This window comes from Trematomus bernacchii, unplaced genomic scaffold, assembly GCF_902827165.1.
Source record: "Trematomus bernacchii unplaced genomic scaffold, fTreBer1.1, whole genome shotgun sequence".
Lineage (NCBI taxonomy): Eukaryota > Metazoa > Chordata > Actinopteri > Perciformes > Nototheniidae > Trematomus > Trematomus bernacchii.
This window is the reverse complement of record NW_022987588.1, coordinates 4,187,364-4,207,047: the sequence shown is the minus strand read 5'-3', so window position 1 is coordinate 4,207,047 and position 19,684 is coordinate 4,187,364. Positions and strand designations below refer to the sequence as shown.

Sequence of the window (19,684 nt, the reverse complement as noted above, 5' to 3'; positions counted from 1 at the left end):
ATGTAGAAAATCTCTTAGCCATGGATGAATGCGGCTGGTAGAGATGGCCGTATGAGCGGAAAAGCCTTGAAATTTGAAACAGAAACTTCAGAGCTTTTCTTCCTGAGAGGTGGAGGCAAGACGCTTGTGCATAGCACATGTTTTATACTGCGGTATTTCCTCAAGGAAACACCTGCTTCAACATTTTTCTGCTGATCTCGGGATTCCTTTCTCTGCTTACTGGAGTGTGGAATGTAGAAGACATAAAGTATGTCCCTTTTAATATTTAACAGCACGTACCGGCACCTTAACAGTATTTTACTGTACTCATTTGAGGGGGAATTCTAATGTGTCATTGCACTACCTTAAACTTAAAAAGGAGAGATTAAAATAACATGTTAAAAAGTTTAAAGTTTGAGTTTCTCAAGTGGGTTTAAAGCGCAGTGAAATAGCAGTTAGTGTCTTTTGCTTGCATAATCTAACTTATGTCTGAGTGAAACCAAACAACTAAGGGCAAGCAATCACTGCAAGGATAACATACTTGAGATTTGAATGGATTGGTCAAAGAGGGCTTTGTTGATATAAAACTCCTCCACCCCTCCCTAAGTCAATTCATTTAAATGTAACACTGCAGCCTACTTTTTTGTTGAGTGAGGTTTGTTTTTGTTCAGCTGCAGAAATGAAGAATAAATAGGATGCAAGAGCATTTTTTTTGCATTTCTTACTGTGTGTTACTTTCACAGCTTCATGGTGAGAGGAGCCTCACAGCATTGGTTGTAATATGCAGATCAGCCGGCGCAGCACATTTTCGGTACTCATTTTGCCATTAAAAAAGTCATATATTTCCATCGGGTTCAGACCATTTTAGAAAGTTGGGATAATGTGAAACTCAGACTGGCTGGCTGACACACAGACATCTCCAAAATCACATAAATCTATCATTTATGTTTCATTTTGCAGCTTTCCATCTGATTCTTTTACGCTGTATGAATCATAACACTTTTTTTATTGGGGGCTTCTCCTTTAATTGCTTTTACCATCGGTTTTATCTGCTGTCTTTAATAACAGGCGGCGGCACTATGTGTAAGATATTGTTTTGTCAAATACTTCTATGTATTTTGTTTGCATGGCACCTGGTTTGAAATATTAAGTCGTCAACCTTTTGTACTTTTGAACATTGAACCTCAAGCTATTCTACGGAGACTTCAGGTCTATGCATCACAAATCGAGGAGTATGTGAGGCATACTTAATGAAGTATTCTGAGCTCCGTGAATGTTCAACGAGCCAAACTTTGCAAGGCATATCAATGAAAATGGAAATAGGTTTTCAGTTCATGTATAGTCATATAAGCAAGTGTTCCTTTTTGCATGAGGACTCTGCATCTAATGAGAGGAGCTGATTTGATTGACCATTACTCAAGCCCACCCTACGACTTGTTGATTAAATATTCATCTAGTTAACAGTGTATTCATCCTGCTTTAACGCCTTTTCCGTGTGTGCTGCACTGCAACATAAGTGAGCTTGCACATCTGCTCACTAAGATGGAAAAACTGAATGTACTTTGATGTTTGTGTGCCATGTTTCATGAATATAGAGCCAAAACATCTGAGGCTTGTCTCTGACTGCCATTAAGGTGTTGCTCACCTCAGACAGGATGACAAATTAAACATTAAACGCAGACCAACTCACACACACCGGTGTAGACGGTTTGACGAGTACAGAGATAATCGATAAGGCAGGGGTGTTATGACATCACCGGTTGCTAGGGTAACTAAGTCCCCAGAGCAGATGGTGGTATGTTAAATGTGGAGCAGGAAGAGAGGTTGTGCGTGTGTGGTCATAAAGAGTGACAGTGATGTGACATGAACAACACATTTAGATGACGCTGTCAGTCGAGTGGCTGTTTTGCAAATTCATGTTTGCCATTTCCAATTCATGGTATTTATTGCCCCTTATTCCATTCAATGAGTCATCAAAAGATAAAGGAAGGCACATTCACATTATGGATATGTTTGAGGTATTATTGAGTGCCACTAAACACAGCATGTGCCCAGCAGGGCTACAAATAGGGAAACACTTAGTGTGAATAATGATTGTGTAGAAAGGACCCAGCTCAATAAAAACAACAAACTACTGTTTGTAGCCCGTCTGGATGTCGTTTAACCGCAGAATTTGGATGGGAACATTCAAATTAAAAAGCTGTCAAGTGTGTTTTAGGTGTGTGTGTTAGTCTTACAGAATGTCAGTCAGAAGACCATTGCATAGTTTATGGTAAAGCCTTCTATTATGCACTGTAATCCTGAAGCTCTATCTAAGATGGTAATACAAATGCACTCTTTACTTTAGGTTGAAGTTTAATAGCAATGAATCCTATGATTGAGAGAAACCTATCCTTTCTTTCAGATGCAATGTAAAGTCACCATTGTGCATTACTGTTCTGTGAGCATATCGTATTTGACATCAATTCACATCAGTGGAGCAGATGGGACAGTCTTTTCATCAAAGTTGAGAGCAAAAAACATAGATTTTTCTTGTAAAAAGTTAAACTAAAAGTCTGTATATATTACAAAATATGTCATTCAAAGTGTGGACATTGTCAGAAAATGTACTCTAACTATGAACTTAGAAGGCATTTCTTCCATTTAAGCCTTTAAATATATGTGCGTTTGGCCTACAGCACACTAAACCTATCATTAACATAACTCTGAGCAGCCTGGTAAAATGATCAATGAGCAGGTATGCTGCACACATCCAATGATATTTCTGAATAGATTATGTTTTTCGAATGATCTTCACCATTAGCAGAGCATGCTCACCCACTATGTTCCCCTGTGGCCTTCTTCACCGGCAGCTCGCTGATTGAAGTGGGATAGCAACATCTTGAGGTGTGTGTGAGTGTTTATTAAAGTGAGTGATTTACATATAAGATTTCCCCGTGTGGCTGCAGGGGATGATGTAAGCAGATTTAGTTTAAAATGACTCCTTTACAGTGTGTATATAAATGACTCTCCTGAATACCGGTTGAATTAAAAGTAAGAACTCAGGATGATATGTCACACTTTAGGAAAAGAAAGATTATTCTGAGCAGCTATGCAAAACACACAACTCTGAAAAACTGCTCAGATGTGAGGACATGTGTCTTTTTTGTTTTAGGTCAATGCCAGTGTGGGCAGTGTACCTGCTATCCACCTGGAGACAGTCGTGTTACTGGCAAAAACTGTGAGTGTGACGACCGTCAGTGCGAGAACATCAGTGGGGAGATCTGTGGAGGTAAGAGCACGCACACACACACACACACACACACACACACACACACGCACAGCACACGCACACACACACACACGCACACCACACACACACACACACACACACACACACACACACACACACACACACACACACACACACACACACACACACACACACACACACACACACACACACACACACACACACAGCACACACAGTCGTCTAATCTTTGTGTCCACTAAGGGCTGTTCAAGTTCTGTGAGCTACAGAGGGATTTGAGGGAACAGTAAACAGATGGCAAGTCTGGGTTACACCATTACAGTTCAAGCTGTGAATAGCAGTCAAGTGTTCAGCAAGTAAAAGTGCTGTTCATTTTTTCGGCATAAACAATGAGCCTCATGCTAAAAACACTTGTACAAACTGATTTTTTTGGTGGCACGTACCAATGATTTTAGAAAACAGTAACACATTTTCTGATTAGAATTTTCATACTGGAAATAAAAAAATCACCAGTGGATTAGACCCGACTAATGAGTCATGCACAGATCTTGCTCTACAGGGGGAGAGGTTTTTGGTGATTTAATGTTATTGGCAGGGAAACTGATACAGTTCAAAAGTTATTAGAAAAACTCCCGTACTACGAACAGCTGCCTCAGGCTTTATTCATTTTACAGGGTTATATCCTCTATTGCACCACCAGTGTAACTGTAAGACATAGATTGTGTATTTCTGTCACTCTCATGTTACCTTGACCCCTCCTTACCTCTACTTAGCATCTAACTTGGTGTTTATCTTTTTCTGTCCCTATAGCGCCACTCATGACATGTCTTGAAAGCTGTATTTTATTTTGAGGCAAATGAGACAATCACTTGTAACGTTCTAGTCATATTTGACACTTGATTTATAATTCAATCCCACAGATGTGCACCTACTGTATGCATGAACAGGTAACATGAATACATTTAGGGCAAGTTAATGCTGTTAAGAGAGTCAATCGTGGAACGCTTTTACAAGCTAGCTTTACAGAAAGAAAGTTGGAGAGGTTTAAGATGTTGCTACACTGCAAATATGTGTACAACGAATTAAGACAAATCATCTATGGTTCCCATTACCAGATTGCTAAAAAGTCTATTCTTAATTTTGTATTAGCTGCCATAGCGATGGGTTTTCTTTGAAGTTGCAATGGCTTAGCTTTACAAATTGGTATTGCTCTCATCTACTGCCTCTCGTGGCCTTCCTCTCCATAGAAACGACTGCTGAGGCTCATGGGTACCATAGTACTTATAGCCACTCTAGCTGTAGGCTTACACTGTGACAGAAAAGCATGATTTCTTATAAACTGAGTTGTTTCCCTTCAACATGATATCCTACTGTATGTTAACCCGTTGCCCCTCGTGTTGTTGAGGAACATTAGTTATTCAATTAAACATATTTTAAATAGAGAAAATATTTCCAAAGCTACAATGTACTTGACTGGATTACACACGTACACTCATCTCCTAATTATTGCAGAGGAAAAAAACGACACCCAATTTGTGCAGCATGTGCCCACATACACTCAGCCACTTTGAGAGGATGCCAGGAGCAGCTGAATTTGAAGATCAATACAGTGTGATCTTATCTGCTCCCTTTGATATCCTCAGCCACAACCCACTAAACCCTTGAGCTAAGTTTGAGAGAAATTGCTCCAAGCCTTTGAAGCTTCTGTTTGAGGTCTTGGGGAAGTGTGTGCACTTAATTTGAGCCATTTAGGCAGAGCCACTGTAATGGATAAAATTCACTAAAACATTAGAGGCTGAATTGAAATTGATATTTCCCTTCTTAGCTGAGGCTGCTGCTGTCTGACTGAGACAGAGAGAATAGAGAAAATCAGAGGAGGGTTCAATTACAGATTGTGATGCTCCTAAGGAAAAGCAGAACACTTTTGGAGAACATTTATATTTTCTTCCACAAAATGAGTTATTAATTCAGCCAAAAAGGCACTCTATTTGATTGTCCTTTTTTGTTTTACTGTTGTTCATCTCTTCAACTTGAAGTAACAAAGGTCTGTATTTTTTGGATACATACATTTTGAAGTCTGCTTTTGTGTCTTTGCTGCATTGAAAGTGCTGTTACAACAAAAATGACACATGCACGGCTTTCCAATGATTCAAAAACAGATTTTTTCCAAAACCTCTAACAACAAATAGGAGCTTTCCCCGACAGTTGTATGAGTTCAGTGAGCTTAACTCTGAGAAATGTTGATCAAATGATTTGTGTTTATTCTTAAACTGAACAAATGACCTATTCTTTAACACATACAGATATGCATGTGTGAGTGCTTCACTCTGAGCTTCGGTCAGCTGGGCCACTCTTTAACAATGGTGCATTGCAGCATATGAGGGTAAATGTCTCCTTTAAAGGGGGATGCAGTATTTATGTGAATGGATCACTGGGGCTCAATGTGTGCTGAGCTGTACAGAAACAATTCTTCATCAGCCGTCCAGGGATATCCTGTCTGAACCCCTACGCCAGGGCTATTCAATTGGCGGCCCGCGGGCCAAATCCGGCCCCGGGGTGATATTTACTGGCCCTTTGAGTATAATTTTAAAAAGTAATCCATTTTTTTTTTTAAGATTTTTTTTTTTTTTTTTTTTTTGTGCCATAGTGCCTTTATTCCAGAGAGGGTGTTACATTGAGAGATAGAGGGGTAGACAATGCCTGAAAACTTCGACGGGCTCGGGTTTCGAACCCACCTACTATACTGTAGTGACAACTCCTGTCATTGATTGCATCTCTGCGTGAATGATTAGATCATTTCACCTAAATGAAATCAAATGAAACATGTAGGCCTACTGAGTTCTGAACTTGCCATTTAGATCTATAAAGGCCTTGGGGCTATGTTGTTTGATTGAATTAAACACAATATATGCACTCCACTATGCTGTTGTAGTATTTACTGTATCTGAAGCTCTTAAATATGATTGCTCATATTTCAAGCCATCTTTTTCCCGGCCCCTTGCTTTGGATCATTTTCATCAACCGGCCCCCATTCCAAACTAATTGAATAGCCCTGCCCTACGCACTTACAGACAGACACATTCACACAGACATGCTGTCAGTCTGACAATTAAATATGTATACTCAGAGCCTGGGGAAGTTACTGGGTGTTTTGAGAGGCTTAGAGGAACTCTAAACCATGCAGGTACCTGGAGAAAGGAGTGGGGATCAAACTGAAAATAACTTCACAATCCAGGAAACAGTGCCCTTTATGTTTGGGCCTTACTGAAGGCAAGAGAGAGGAGAGAAGTGAGAAATGACACAGGTTCTCTGCATATCATTTAGTCCTTCAGTGTTGAGCTTGTCAGTCAGCTCAGCACTAACATGGCTCTCAAGGGTTTTCTCCAAACACAAAGAACGAGAGGCCTGAGCAGCCCAAATATCCACTTTATACTCTGCAAGTGAGGCATGCATGCTCACTCTTCAGGCCTCTCTGGTCACCCTTTGGGCATTGGATATTGGATACATGTTAGAAAAGCTGACACTTCCTGAATTGTAAGCCAATAACTCATTGGACAACTCTAGACAGTTGTTTGACTGCAAAGCTGGTCATGTGTAAGGTTGGAAAATGCTGCTCATTGATAATTTTTGCATCCAATAAATGTGGGTTTAATAACATTGAACATCTGAATGTGGATGATGCAAGATTTGCATATCTGTTTTGTTTTTCAGGCACTGCAGTGTCAACTCAACTCTGATATACATAATCATAACTTTTGAAATATCATCATTTCAGACATAAGTAGGACTCAGATGTTGAGTGGATGGTATTTAAAAGCCTGAAACCAATCATTATGTCTCCTCTCATACGACATGAGTGTGGCATAACTGTTCAGCCAGAATACTGCCTGGCGGGTTTCAAAGCTCTATTCTGCTTGAATAACACTATTCCTGCTATGACACAAAAGTAGGTTTGTTAAATTCAATAAAGATCAAAACTCAGTCTTCTTTCAGAGCACAAAATTAATCGTATCTTTAGAAATGATTTAAGTAGCGGTAATGCACCATTAAGCTGGATGCCAACCGCCGTAAAACTCCAAGAAGTAGAAGAAGAAGAAATTATTTAACTCGTAAATTCCTCATTACCTGCAGTCCTTGCATGATCCATTTCACAGGATTAGTACTTGAAGCACCATGACAAATGGTATGAAACCTAAATGTTTAGTGTGAAACATATCATTGCAGACAGCCATAACATATAACTTTCATTTCTCCTGTTAACAACCTGGGATTAACAACACATCCAGTTTGCAGTTCATGCATGGCTTCCATTATTGACATTAATTAACTGCAATGTCTTTCGTACTGATCAATGACCGGGCAATGTCTAGTAAGTATAATGAGGTTCCATTATATTTCCAAACATTATAAGTAGAGGAAGATTGCCTGAATGCTTCATCGAGTAATTGTCAGTGCACAATAGATTGTGGCATTGTTAGGACTAGGATTCAAACCAAGTGTCAGACAGAGGAAAGCTTCTCAGAGAGTTTAAAATTGGAGAAGTCTTCAGTTTGGATTTGGTTTTCAAGTATGAGTATTACGCCCTGAACTCTGTGACACATGGGAATTAGCTTCTTATCAAGTCTTTTTGAGTCCAAAATTGAGCCCTTGAAGGTTTATTTAATTTTTAGAAGTTAAAGGGGACCTATCATGCAAAATGCACTTTTGTACGTCTTTTATACATGAATATGTGTCCCCGGTGTTCCAGGGAACTCACCAAGTGTCAGAAAACACAACCCTCTCTATTTTCCTCCATACCCAAATCTCTAAAAAAAAGGGGCTGCAACGGATCTGATAAAAACTGATCCAGATTTGAACACTGTCCTGACGTCAGGACAGTGGCGCTACGGCTATTGGGCCAACTCCACCAATCAGGAGGAGACAGCCACGGCCATTGCCGTTCCAAAGCGCTGGAGACGCTGTAGTACATATGCCAGGCCAGTAGATGGTGCTGTTCTCGCTGAATCTGCCCTTGCAGAGCAGAGCTAATAAAAAAAAAGTGCAAATTGAGCGAAATGAGGCATGGCTAAAATGCATGATCTGTTTGGTATTTTGAAAACAGAAACGTATAAATATACCTTATATAGGTATGGCCCTACAATATATCATTTAAATATACCATGATAGGTCCACTTTAAACAAATCTGACATCTGAATCTTGAACATTTCAAGTGTAACATATTCTTTAAAAAAAGGTATATATTTTCTTTGTTGTAGTGCTACATTTTGCCTTGTTTTTTACATGTATGTTTAAAGATACAGACTCTCTCTCTATCTCTTGGGCAAACAGGGAACATTTTCTTTTTGTGTAAAAACAAAAGAACATTAAAACTATATAAGATACAAGTGTTGCCCCACCTTTAACAGTATCTTTGTATCATAAAATACATAACTTAGTTCCATCCTTTTTTGTGTGGCAATGCACTCTCAGCCTCAGACTGACACTCTCTGCATACAGTACAGATCTTTGCTGGGTTATGAACCAGATTGGCCACCGCCTCCCTTCACCATCTCTAAATGCTACAGCACAATGCACGCTCTTTGAGAGGCAGGTGCACGCTAATTGAATGAGGGCTAGGTTGCTGTTCCTTCAAAGCAATTAACCGCTCTCCCAGGCTGGCTGATTGAGGCAGCCATGCATGGCCTGCCATAGCTGCCACTCCGCTCCAACTGAGACAGAAGCTAGCGAACTTTCATTTATATAAGCTCCACAACAACGCCACCTTCACACATCCTCGCTACACTATCCCCCCTCTGATTGATTACAAACTGAAGAAATTGATAAGAAAAGAAGGTGGGGATGCCAGGTGAGGGGGTGATAGAGATTGAGAGATCATTAGCAAAGACAGCTAATATTGATGTATTATCTATAGCTGCAGAATGATCTATTGCTGATGTTGAGCTATATCCTGTGGGAGCTGTGTCCCTCAACATGCTGGAGATTGCGCAAACCATGGCAATGTATACTGTTTCCAGAGAAATGATTTGACTTATATCTGTAAGGTATAGATGAAGAAATAGTACAACCAGCAGCGTATTAACTCAAGTTGAAATGCAGGAAGCACAGGGAAAAATCTAGCTTGCCTATTAATACACCAGTGCCTCTAAAGCTTTTTATATCCTGTTTCTTTAATTCCTTACAAATGATACCCGGTATTTCACTACTGGTGAAGATATGCTAATTGGCATAGCATACATATTAGGCTGCCTTCACACGACCAGCGGTAAAACGTCTCTGCGCCAGCCCTGCCGTTGGAGAGATTGGAGAGATTGTTGGATGAAGATTATATTTGACCCTCAAATGCTGCTGACCTTTTGATGCATAACTAATCAGATACAGACGTTTGAAGAGGTGCAGGCTAGCAAGGGAGGGAACTATTTAAACAAAACTAATCATCTGCAGATTATCTCATCTAACTCTTAGTCAGAAACCAAATAAGCATGTTTTTAAAAATGTCTTGGTATGTCTTGTTTGTCTGTGTAAAGCAGTATTCATAAGGAAATTGAGTTGAATTGATAATGTAAAAAAATCTGGCATCAATTCTTTGAATGAAATAATTGATAGGCTTACAATCTGTTCAGTCATTGCTCAGTGAAATATTTAAGTATGATTGTTTTATTTGTATACTTAATGATATGTGAGGGTCTTGGGCTGATGGGACTGTAAGAAGCATTAAACCTCATCTTACAATCTATTATTAATTGAACATTTGTGATTGAATCAATACAGCCCTAAAACTATTTCAAACAGCACAGTATGGATTAACAATGATGAAAATGATGGAAAATGCTCTGCTCATTAGCACCTCTTCAACATGGCATCTGGAACCAGATGTGAACAAAAGGGAATCAATCAATGATGCAACTGCCTCTATATGATTTGATTTGAATTGAAGTAAGCACGTTGTCAGTGATCCAAGGACCCTGTTGGATATGAAGAAGGGTATAAGGGACTGAGTGTGTGTGCTTGTTAAAACCAGAACCATGCTGTCGGATAAGGCACCTAAGCACCCAACTGCCTTTTTAAACCAATTAAACGTAACTGGTTTTGTGTGTATATGCCTTTCTTTGTTTTTCATATCCTTAGATTTATTAAGGACAGGACAAGACCAGCGATGACAGTTCCTTTCATGTCCCCGGGGAAGATACAATAAGCCTGCTGCGTCTCTCTCATCTTCCTGTGGCTCTGTCTGCTTGTACTGCCTATTACTGTCAAGGTTCAATGTCTGCTCTGTCAACTTCCTGTGTTTAGCTGCATTTGTTTATTGCCTTCTTCCTGCTTTTCAGTGGCATTTCTCTCGACTTTTCAGGCTATATCTGAAAGCTTTATCTGTTTTTTTTTCCTCCTGTTTCTGCTATTTTCTCATGGCCATGCTCCATATTCTGTCTTTTTTTTTTTTTTAAATGAAGGCCCTTCTGCCCTCCACCGCCAGGTTACGGTTACTGTTCGTGCGGACACTGCATCTGCGAGGAGGGCTGGTTCGGGAAGCTGTGCCAGTTCCCAAGGTCATGTGACCTGAGCGAGGTTCAGAGCAAGGAGATTTGTGAGACTTCAGACGGCGTCATGTGCAGTGGAAAAGGTGAGCCAGATGTTCTTTCAATACTGCTAAGCAAACGTTCCCATAAAAGTCCCTTTTTCAATGTGGCGGAAGTATTATTTACTTGGTCTTTCGTGAAAATAGCAATACCAGACTAAGAAAATATTAAATTACAAGTGCTGCATTGAAAATATATATTCAGAAGTATGAAACTAAAATGTACTTAAATGTCAAACACATAAGTATTATTAGTTCAGACGGACTATTAAATTATTTATAATCGATACAATGCAATACCATTTCATGTACTGCCTTAGTTGATCAAGGTGGAGCTAATTTGAGGTATTTCATATACCAATCATGAATCGTAAAAAAAAAAATTGTTAGGTAAAATTGAAAATGCTAATAACTAATACATTGAAATGTATGATAAGTGGAGTATTAGGTATATATATATAGAGTCGAGGTACATAATAGTATGAAATGGAAACAGTAAAGTACCTCAAATGTGCAATGATTTAGTACAGTACATGAGCAGATGTACTTTACCTAGTTACTTTCCACTACTTATTTTTTAGGTAAAGTGTTTGCCTCCCACCCACTTGCATTTATCTGTTAGTTATTACAGAAAATACATGATTAGCATGTCAAAGGATCCAGATCGGGTATATTTGAGGATACATATATCAAAGCTTCATCCCTCTCTTCTTCTTTTTCCATAATATTCAAACAAAATGTAAAACTATAATCCAGATGTCTTCGGTGAATTATTACACTCAAACTGTTACAGGAGAAAGCTTTCTTAAAATATGTTTAACATCTGTTCTCCGAGAGAGATACATAATCTTCCACTGAGAGAGGAATGCTCCTGTAAGCCTGAGGAAATGTAATATAAGCATATCAAGAGGCAAATGCTTCATGACGGTTGAGACAGTTAGTACCAAAACATGTAGGAGAAAGAGAGCAGCAGTATGGAAAACAACTGTAAGGCACGGTTTTCATGAAAGCTCTGGCGTATTCTTTTACTTAATTTAGTTATTCTCTTCAGAGGTTCTTTATATAAGTTGTCTTCCCCCTAAGGATCATATCAAATGGGCCTTACCTATAGTTTAATTGAGCTCTTTTACAATCTGACTCTACCAAAATCAATGTATGAAACAATTCAAACCAAACCTCTATATCTTTCCACAGCATAATTATACACCTCATATTTCTCTTGCTGGCAGTCATACTTTTTACAATCAAATGTTATACTACCAAGTCATTAAACGGATAGCAATGCTTTACAATGGATTATACAAGATTAACATCAGATTTAAACTCTGGACCCATAATCTTGCACAGGTTAATACCTTGCTCTTTGATGATTAAAGTAACACATTTACTTTGTGCTTGGTTTTATGTTGTAATCGTTCACCATGGAAAGGATTATGTGAAGAAGAACACGTTCATAACACATTTTCAGCTTCAGTAGATTTAAAAATCTGATCTTCACACATTTTTACATGAGTACATATCATATTAAAATATTTCAAGGCAGATAAAGATTGCCTTTTCTTTGGCTTCAAAATAATATTACATTAACAGATAAGTTGATTTATTGGGAACATGTAAATGAATTGGGTAAATGAATTGCTGTACATTTCCCCGCTGCTGGGAAAAAAGGATCGCTAGAATTTGAAAATACACAACCGGAGAAAATCTGCCACTTCCTTACAGAGCCCCTCCTCCAACACACACGAACGTGCACATGACCAATGAGGGCACGAGATAAGTTTGTGCACAGATGGAAGGCTGACAGGCAGGTAGGCCATCCAGTTATTTTAGCCGGGCCGGCTAAAATGATTGGTCGTGCTTTTTACAGTACTACGGCTTCCACAGATGACATTTTTTTATGGATTTTTTGTCAAAGCACTTAAGATATTCATTGCTATCGGGATGTTAAGAGCATTCCATGGAATATAACAAAAAGTGTATCTCGAGCCGGTTTCTCAAACGTACCTACCCTACCTTTAATGATTAACTTTAAATAAACTAAAAACTTCATAAAATACGAAAGAAAACTATATCAGATTCATTGATGATGGATATTAATTATCAGTTGCTTCTCTGTGAAACTGTCTGACATTAGTAATCCATGCATTTATAATGGGGTACTGAACAGTGTCACTACATTGTATGTATCATTAGGTGTTAAATGACACCACACAGAATACCTTCTCTGGAGCAGAGCAGGGTGTGGAAATGAAGATGAGCATGTTCATTCTCTACGCTTCGCTTCATTCAGACACCAGAACAATGTCGCCTCAGCTCCTCCCCTCGTCTCACCTCACATTAGTTCACTTTCTCCCCGGCTCCTCTTTCTGTCTGCCTACACCTCTCATTAGTTCCTGTAACCCGGTGTGCGTTGATAGAAATTGGGGAGATAGAAAACATAGTTGCTGGATGTCTGGGTGTGAGATTTGGGATCAAAGTCAACATTAGTAGATTTGTTTCCCCCTAGCCATCCTTAATGCCTTATTATCCTGCTGCTGCCTTTACACAGAAAGATGAATAGACAGTGAAAGGGAAGAGCGGAAGTTTAAAGTATAGGTGGATTAGTTTTCTGGCGGCAAGAGTATATAGTTAGCTGTTCCCCCGTCTGATATACTCACTCACTTTGAAATATGCATTTGCAGGAAATAACACACACAGCATGTTAAAACACAAGCAGTAATGGTATAGTGTAAGAATGACTGAATTGACAACTGACTTGTGTGTGTTGCAGGTTCCTGTCACTGTGGCCAATGTATCTGCCGTCCCCAAGACTGGTGGGTGTCTGGAGAGTACTGCGAGTGTGACGACCGAGAGTGTGACAAACATGACGGCCTCATCTGCACAGGTGACGTAGGACGGACACACGCACACAATCCAACACCTTAGCAGCATCTGTTAACAAGCAGCCACAGTTAAAAATCAACCTACCCAACCTTTTCTTTTACATTTTAAATTGAAGTATATGTAACCCTTTTTAAATAGCATACAGTATGTTAAGCTAAGTTTAAGATAAGTAACTGATTTCTCAAAATATTTTTCTCTCACTGTGATATGGCAGAATTAGTTTGGATCTGTACATTTCCTACCATTTACATTTAGATGAATAGCTATGGTACATGCATTAGGAAACACACACAAGCATATAGTACACACACGCACGCACGCACGCACGCACGCACGCACGCACGCACGCACGCACGCACGCACGCACGCACGCACGCACACACACACACACACACACACACACACACACACACACACACACACACACACACACACACACACACACACACACACACACACACACACACACACACACACACCACACACACACACACACACACACACACTTTCTCTCCATATAGCCATGTATCCACAGGAGCTTTCTTCTCCCCACTGATAATGGAAATCTCAGTACATGTTTGTAATTCTTTTTTGACCTGTGGCCTATAAATATCCGGACAGCTGTTCCGAAGTGTTTCTCTAAATGTCAGCCTAATGTCATTCAAATGAGCATAAAGTGGTTCTGGATGCAGAGAAACGTTGCTTAACAAATGTGGAGAACTAGGATGAAACAAAGAAAATGTGTGGCACTGCTGATAAATGTTCCTGATTACCATATAACTGACATGAGTATGTGTGGAAATTAGCATATGGATGAGCACTTTTATAATATAAAATATTTGTACATGAAGATTCTTTAATATGCAGGTAGCAGCTAGTGATGTAGTCATTTTCCAATCTTATTTTAAAATGAGTGTGCTAAGTTTGCCACAAATTCCTCCGCATCTGGAGATTTCACGGACCCGTCAGAGCTGTAGATTCTCATTACACATACAACCCATGAGTGATGTGGAAAATTCAGCGTATTAGGAATGCTTGCTAGTTAATTTCATGCAGTGGATATGATAATTTCAGATTTTTTTTTATATAAGAGATACAAGCGGTCGTTTGCCTGCAACACCATGAAACACATGTGTATTCTAAGCTGGATATTTCTTATTTCTCCCTGCTATAGAGCTCCTTTGTTGTCAAAACTGAGCCACACTGCTGCATGGTTGACATGTTTCTTGATTTCCATTGATACACACACTAGTGTATTTATAGCCCCACAAACAACATCCTGGTGGATTATACAGAGATGGTTGAAGTATTTCAAAGTTATACCTATTTTAAATAATAGCTGCCAAAAGAATTGAGGGGAGGAAAAAAATGCATTAGAAGTATAATGTAGCATACAATTGGGAAATAAAAGGAAAATACCTCGGAAAGTGTACCTTAATACTTAGTACTTTGTGACATTCTAAAACTGGACATCAATTACCACATCGAATTTGTATTAATTGGCAGATGCACCATTCACTCCTGTTAAGAGTAAGGGTTGTGAGGCTTGTGGTTGAATAAGAAGTTGTAAAAGTGTTGAAAGACAGACTAAGGTCTTTTCACAGGATTACCTGCATGAGAATAATATATATAGAGCCAGGCAATCCTTATCCCTTAATGCAAAGGAGTCTGGATTCAGTTCAACAACAGCTCATCCAACTTGATTGTTCTTCTTCTCACCTAATACCCATCTCTGCTGCCTTCTGTTTCTCACCTAACTTTTTTGTCCATCACCAATTCTCCCTCCTCAGACCCCTCCCTTCTCTCCCACAGTGATTTTTGCAGTGTATACATCTTTTCAGCTGTGAGACAGGAGGCCAGCAGGAGTCCTCCTCTGATTTCCTCTGTCTGACAGCTCAGGGAGTTTGTGGAGAGCCTGGGGCAACGGGATTATAACACATTCAGAGTATGGTGTTATGCCATTCTGGGCATCTTTATAACCAAATGAAAGGGAAGACAGTTCAACATTGAATAGGATCACAATCTAACTCCCCTTTGGTTGTGAAGCTGATGCCTCTAAAGCCACTTTAAGGTTCGGGAACGGTTATAATAATAATGCAATTAATTTGTATGGCGCTTTTCCTGGTGCTCAAAGACGCTTTACATAAAATCAGAAACAGAAACAGTACAAAGAAAACTAAAAAAACATAAACAGTAGTCCTAATCCAAGTGTGAGTAAAGTGGGCGGGGTTATGGGACTATTATGTTAAAGTCAGTAGTATACTCCTTAATCCACCCCCAACTCCTTCTGATACATCAATAACTCTTCCTTTTCTATGGATATACAATAATCATTGGTTGCTGCATCCTTTTCGAGCTGTCTAAATGTATTGTATAACCTCCACAGATGAATAAAGGAAAGTCACATATTGGATTTGGAGATATATATTTATATATGTGGTGAATATTTACATATAAAGGCCTTTTCTTCTTAATTAAACCAGAGTTTCTCCTCTGCTGTGTGGGCAAAAGAAGTGAAAAACGACTAACTGTCCTGAGCGGTGTAGTCCACCTCAGTCCCCCAGCAGAGCGCTGCACCCTGGGAAGCAGGGTGTGAAAAGAGGAACCTTGTTAAAAGGTCAGGCATGATGGCACAGCTCTTAATTCACAGCTTTTCTTCTCACATTTTCTCACAGGGAATGGATTGTGCAACTGCGGCAACTGTGAGTGCTGGGACGGCTGGATGGGGAATGCTTGTGAGATCTGGCTGGGAGCTGAGTACTGAGGGGGGGGGGGGGTGGACACTGCTGTGAGGAGACAGGAGGCCTGGCTGCCCGGAGCGACCAGGAGCACCGCCCAGGAAAACCATTGGAGCAGGAAGAGGAACGAACTAAACATGGATGTAATTCTGCATATCATTAACATACAATATTTGATTGTACTGGTTACAAAGGATCCTTATAAAACGGAGCATTGTAGGTGTAAAATAAACATATTGCCATGTAATCTGTAATATGATTCCAAAACAGCCTAATGTATAATTGTTTTTTTAAATGTAGGAATGCAGCTACAGTATGACAAATGTAATTATTAAAGTGACATTTTTGCAATATGTTCAAAACAATGGGTGCTAATGTAAGTCAGTACAGAGGGGGGTGTTGTTCCAAAATTGGACTGAAAGTTCACAGGAAAGCTCGAGGCAGGAGTTACTGTTTGAGGTTTTTATTTATTTTTAATAATAAAACATTAATGTGCCGCATGACACAACATTTTGCATGGAAAACAATGCGAAGACCTTAATCATACATGGTTACAAATTTGTTATAACATGACATAACTCCAATGGGCATACTTGCAATGGTATATTTTTTTTTGTTGAAAATAAATAATTTTAATAGTGCCTATTCTTCTCCAACGGGAAATCAAACCAAACAACCTGCCATGACAGCCACACTGTACTGAAGGTACGTGATGGACACTCCTCACTCAACACACACTAGTGACAAGGTTAAATTCTAAGTGGAGGAAACCAAGAGAGGGCATACATAGTTCAGGTGTGGCATGCTGGATGTCCATGTCACTTCAAAGAAAAGCATCAGGGGATGAGAGATGCATTGACACAAGAGCTCAGTCACCGCTTGAAAAGAAGACCGATAAGAAGTCACAAAGAAAATTTAATGTAAATTCTACTTTGGCCTTTTTCATGCTTAAACTAGCCAACCCTTCTGTTTTCTTTGCCCCCTCAAAAGATGACTGGTGCAATAATATACTGCACACTATATTGCATTAAGTATGTTACTGACATTACAGTACACCTTTATATAAATATTTTTATTCAATATGTTGTATATGTTGTATACAACAAACACAAACTGTATAGTGTAGACAAACTCGTTGCATATATGTATGTAAAATTAGCGGTACATACCAACAGTTCTCGATAGACATAGCCTACTACATGCAGTTCATCAATGCCATCCTCTCCCCATGCAACAGATGGGACAACACACAAAATAAGAGGTTTGATAACAGAGGCCACAAAGAAACCAAATTTGTTAGAATATTCTTGCAACACATCGAGAGGGGGAACAAAGCAAATGTGAGCGGTATCAGGACACGACATCACGCACAACCCGTATACAAGAAAAAAATAAGGACTAACCAAAAAACGGTGGGCTACAGAGATCCAAACAGAGTTGTACATTTACACACCGGTCATTTACAAAAATAAAGTCAGCCTTGGAGGAGCCAGTTATCTGGAGGGCAAGGCTGGAGCAGCAGCCAGCCCAGCATGTAGAGTTTGTAAGAGTCGAGGATGATTGGCTGTAATGAGGACACAATATCATCCCCAAACACGACTACAGTGGTTTTTCAGCTCCTGTGTGTATACTACGTCATATTTGTTATTAACAGCTTTGTCCAGACAAATATTGAATCCTAACTAATGTGCTTTGATGTGCTGTAATAAGAAATGATCATGTGTAATCCCAATAAACTCCGAAAAATGATATTCACCAAATCAATGTATGTAATATGATGAGTTTTAGCAGCACACAGCAGCAACAATCTACCTCATATTCTAAATCTTGTCTAACAAAACCATTAGGAGAAATCATTAAAGCAAGACAAATGTTATAAATTGATCAGATAGAGCTTTGATAAACTGCTAACAGTCATGAAGAAAAATGCAAAACAGAAAATGGGTTACCTTCAGAGTAGCTGTGAGTGTGTGCTGTACCCTACAACATGCCCATTCAACTCTCACTGAACCTTAGTACTCTTCAGCTTACATAGAGGGAAGAATTAAACCCTTACCGTAATCCTTATAGAAAATACATGCATGTGATTAATTCAAGGTATACGTATTTCTCTAAAATGACATCAGTCAAAGACCCCTGGGGGTCTGAGCGGAGTTGGTTTGTTCCGAACAAATGCTATCACAGTGAAAGCTTCAATGAATTGAATCAGATTTTTCTCTTGTAAAGAATCAGTTCGTCTTGGGATGAAAAAAGACTTTGGTCATTTCAGGATGAATACATCTGAGTGTGGTTTGTCGATGGGTAATGCTACGTGTCCTCTACATGGATGTATTGGGTGTGTGAGGCACCTTTGGCCCAGTGGGGACTGGGAACCTGTTTTTGCATGCCGAGAATCAAAGTCCAAACAGGCACGTGATCGGCCAAGATGATACTGGACTCTGCATGCTGAGCTAGGAGACAAATCCTCTCATAATAATAATAATTATAATAACAATATCTAGTCATTTAAAAAGTTATGATTTATAATAGTCATTTTCCCTAAGTTTTATACAGTGAAAATGTTACAATATAAGCCATCTCTTGGATAACTGCTGCTAGAAGAGAGAACACAATATTAACCTTGCCCATGCTTTAGTTTGAACCAAATAGGGATGCAGCCAGGATAAATGTCGCCTACTGGTTTTCAGCCATGTTGTTTTCTGGCTTTAGGTAGACTCTGCCATAAGATGGCTGCCAGTGCTGCAGTTATAGACCATCTGGGTCAAAGCCACAAGCCTTGCCTCTTAGTCCAAAGAAGTCAGTGAGTGAGGGACAGAGGCCTACAAGGCCTAGAGATATTCCTAGAGCCCACGCTCTGAAATAAGATTAAAGAAAAATAGACTTCAGGTTTCTACTTACCAGAGAAGGCGGACTGAACCGCTGGTGGGACTTAGATAGTGATATGTATACACCATTCCTTACAGCGCTCTCCCACCCACACACACATCTGTGTATAAATGCGTGTGTGTTTGTATGTGTGTTGGGAGTTCTCGCATTGATTGCAGTGGCGGTAATTAGCACTTCATCAACTATGATTACAGGAGCTATCTGCCAGCCTCCAGCGTGTTCTTATCAGCCTTAAAAAGCAACATATTTTTTCCCAACAAACTTTGTGTCTGTATGTATGTGTGCATGTTGGAGGCAAGACAAAAATGTGGATTGTGTCTTTGTATATATGGATGTTTTTATGCCACATCTGTGTGAATGTGTTTCTTAGAAAA

General features: G+C 39.5%; 1 protein-coding gene across 1 annotated transcript in view; it reads left to right on the top strand.

The window, feature by feature from the left end:
• Window positions 1–17,065, top strand: part of itgbl1 (integrin, beta-like 1) — a 35,196-nt gene extending 18,131 nt beyond the window's left edge. Inside the window, exons 8-11 of the mRNA XM_034128755.1 lie at window positions 3,134–3,250; window positions 10,702–10,848; window positions 13,574–13,687; window positions 16,362–17,065. Coding sequence (XP_033984646.1) covers window positions 3,134–3,250; window positions 10,702–10,848; window positions 13,574–13,687; window positions 16,362–16,450 — 467 coding nt within the window. The 3' untranslated portion in view covers window positions 16,451–17,065. The remainder of the gene's footprint in view (window positions 1–3,133; window positions 3,251–10,701; window positions 10,849–13,573; window positions 13,688–16,361) is intronic.
• The last annotated feature ends 2,619 nt before the right edge of the window (window positions 17,066–19,684 follow it).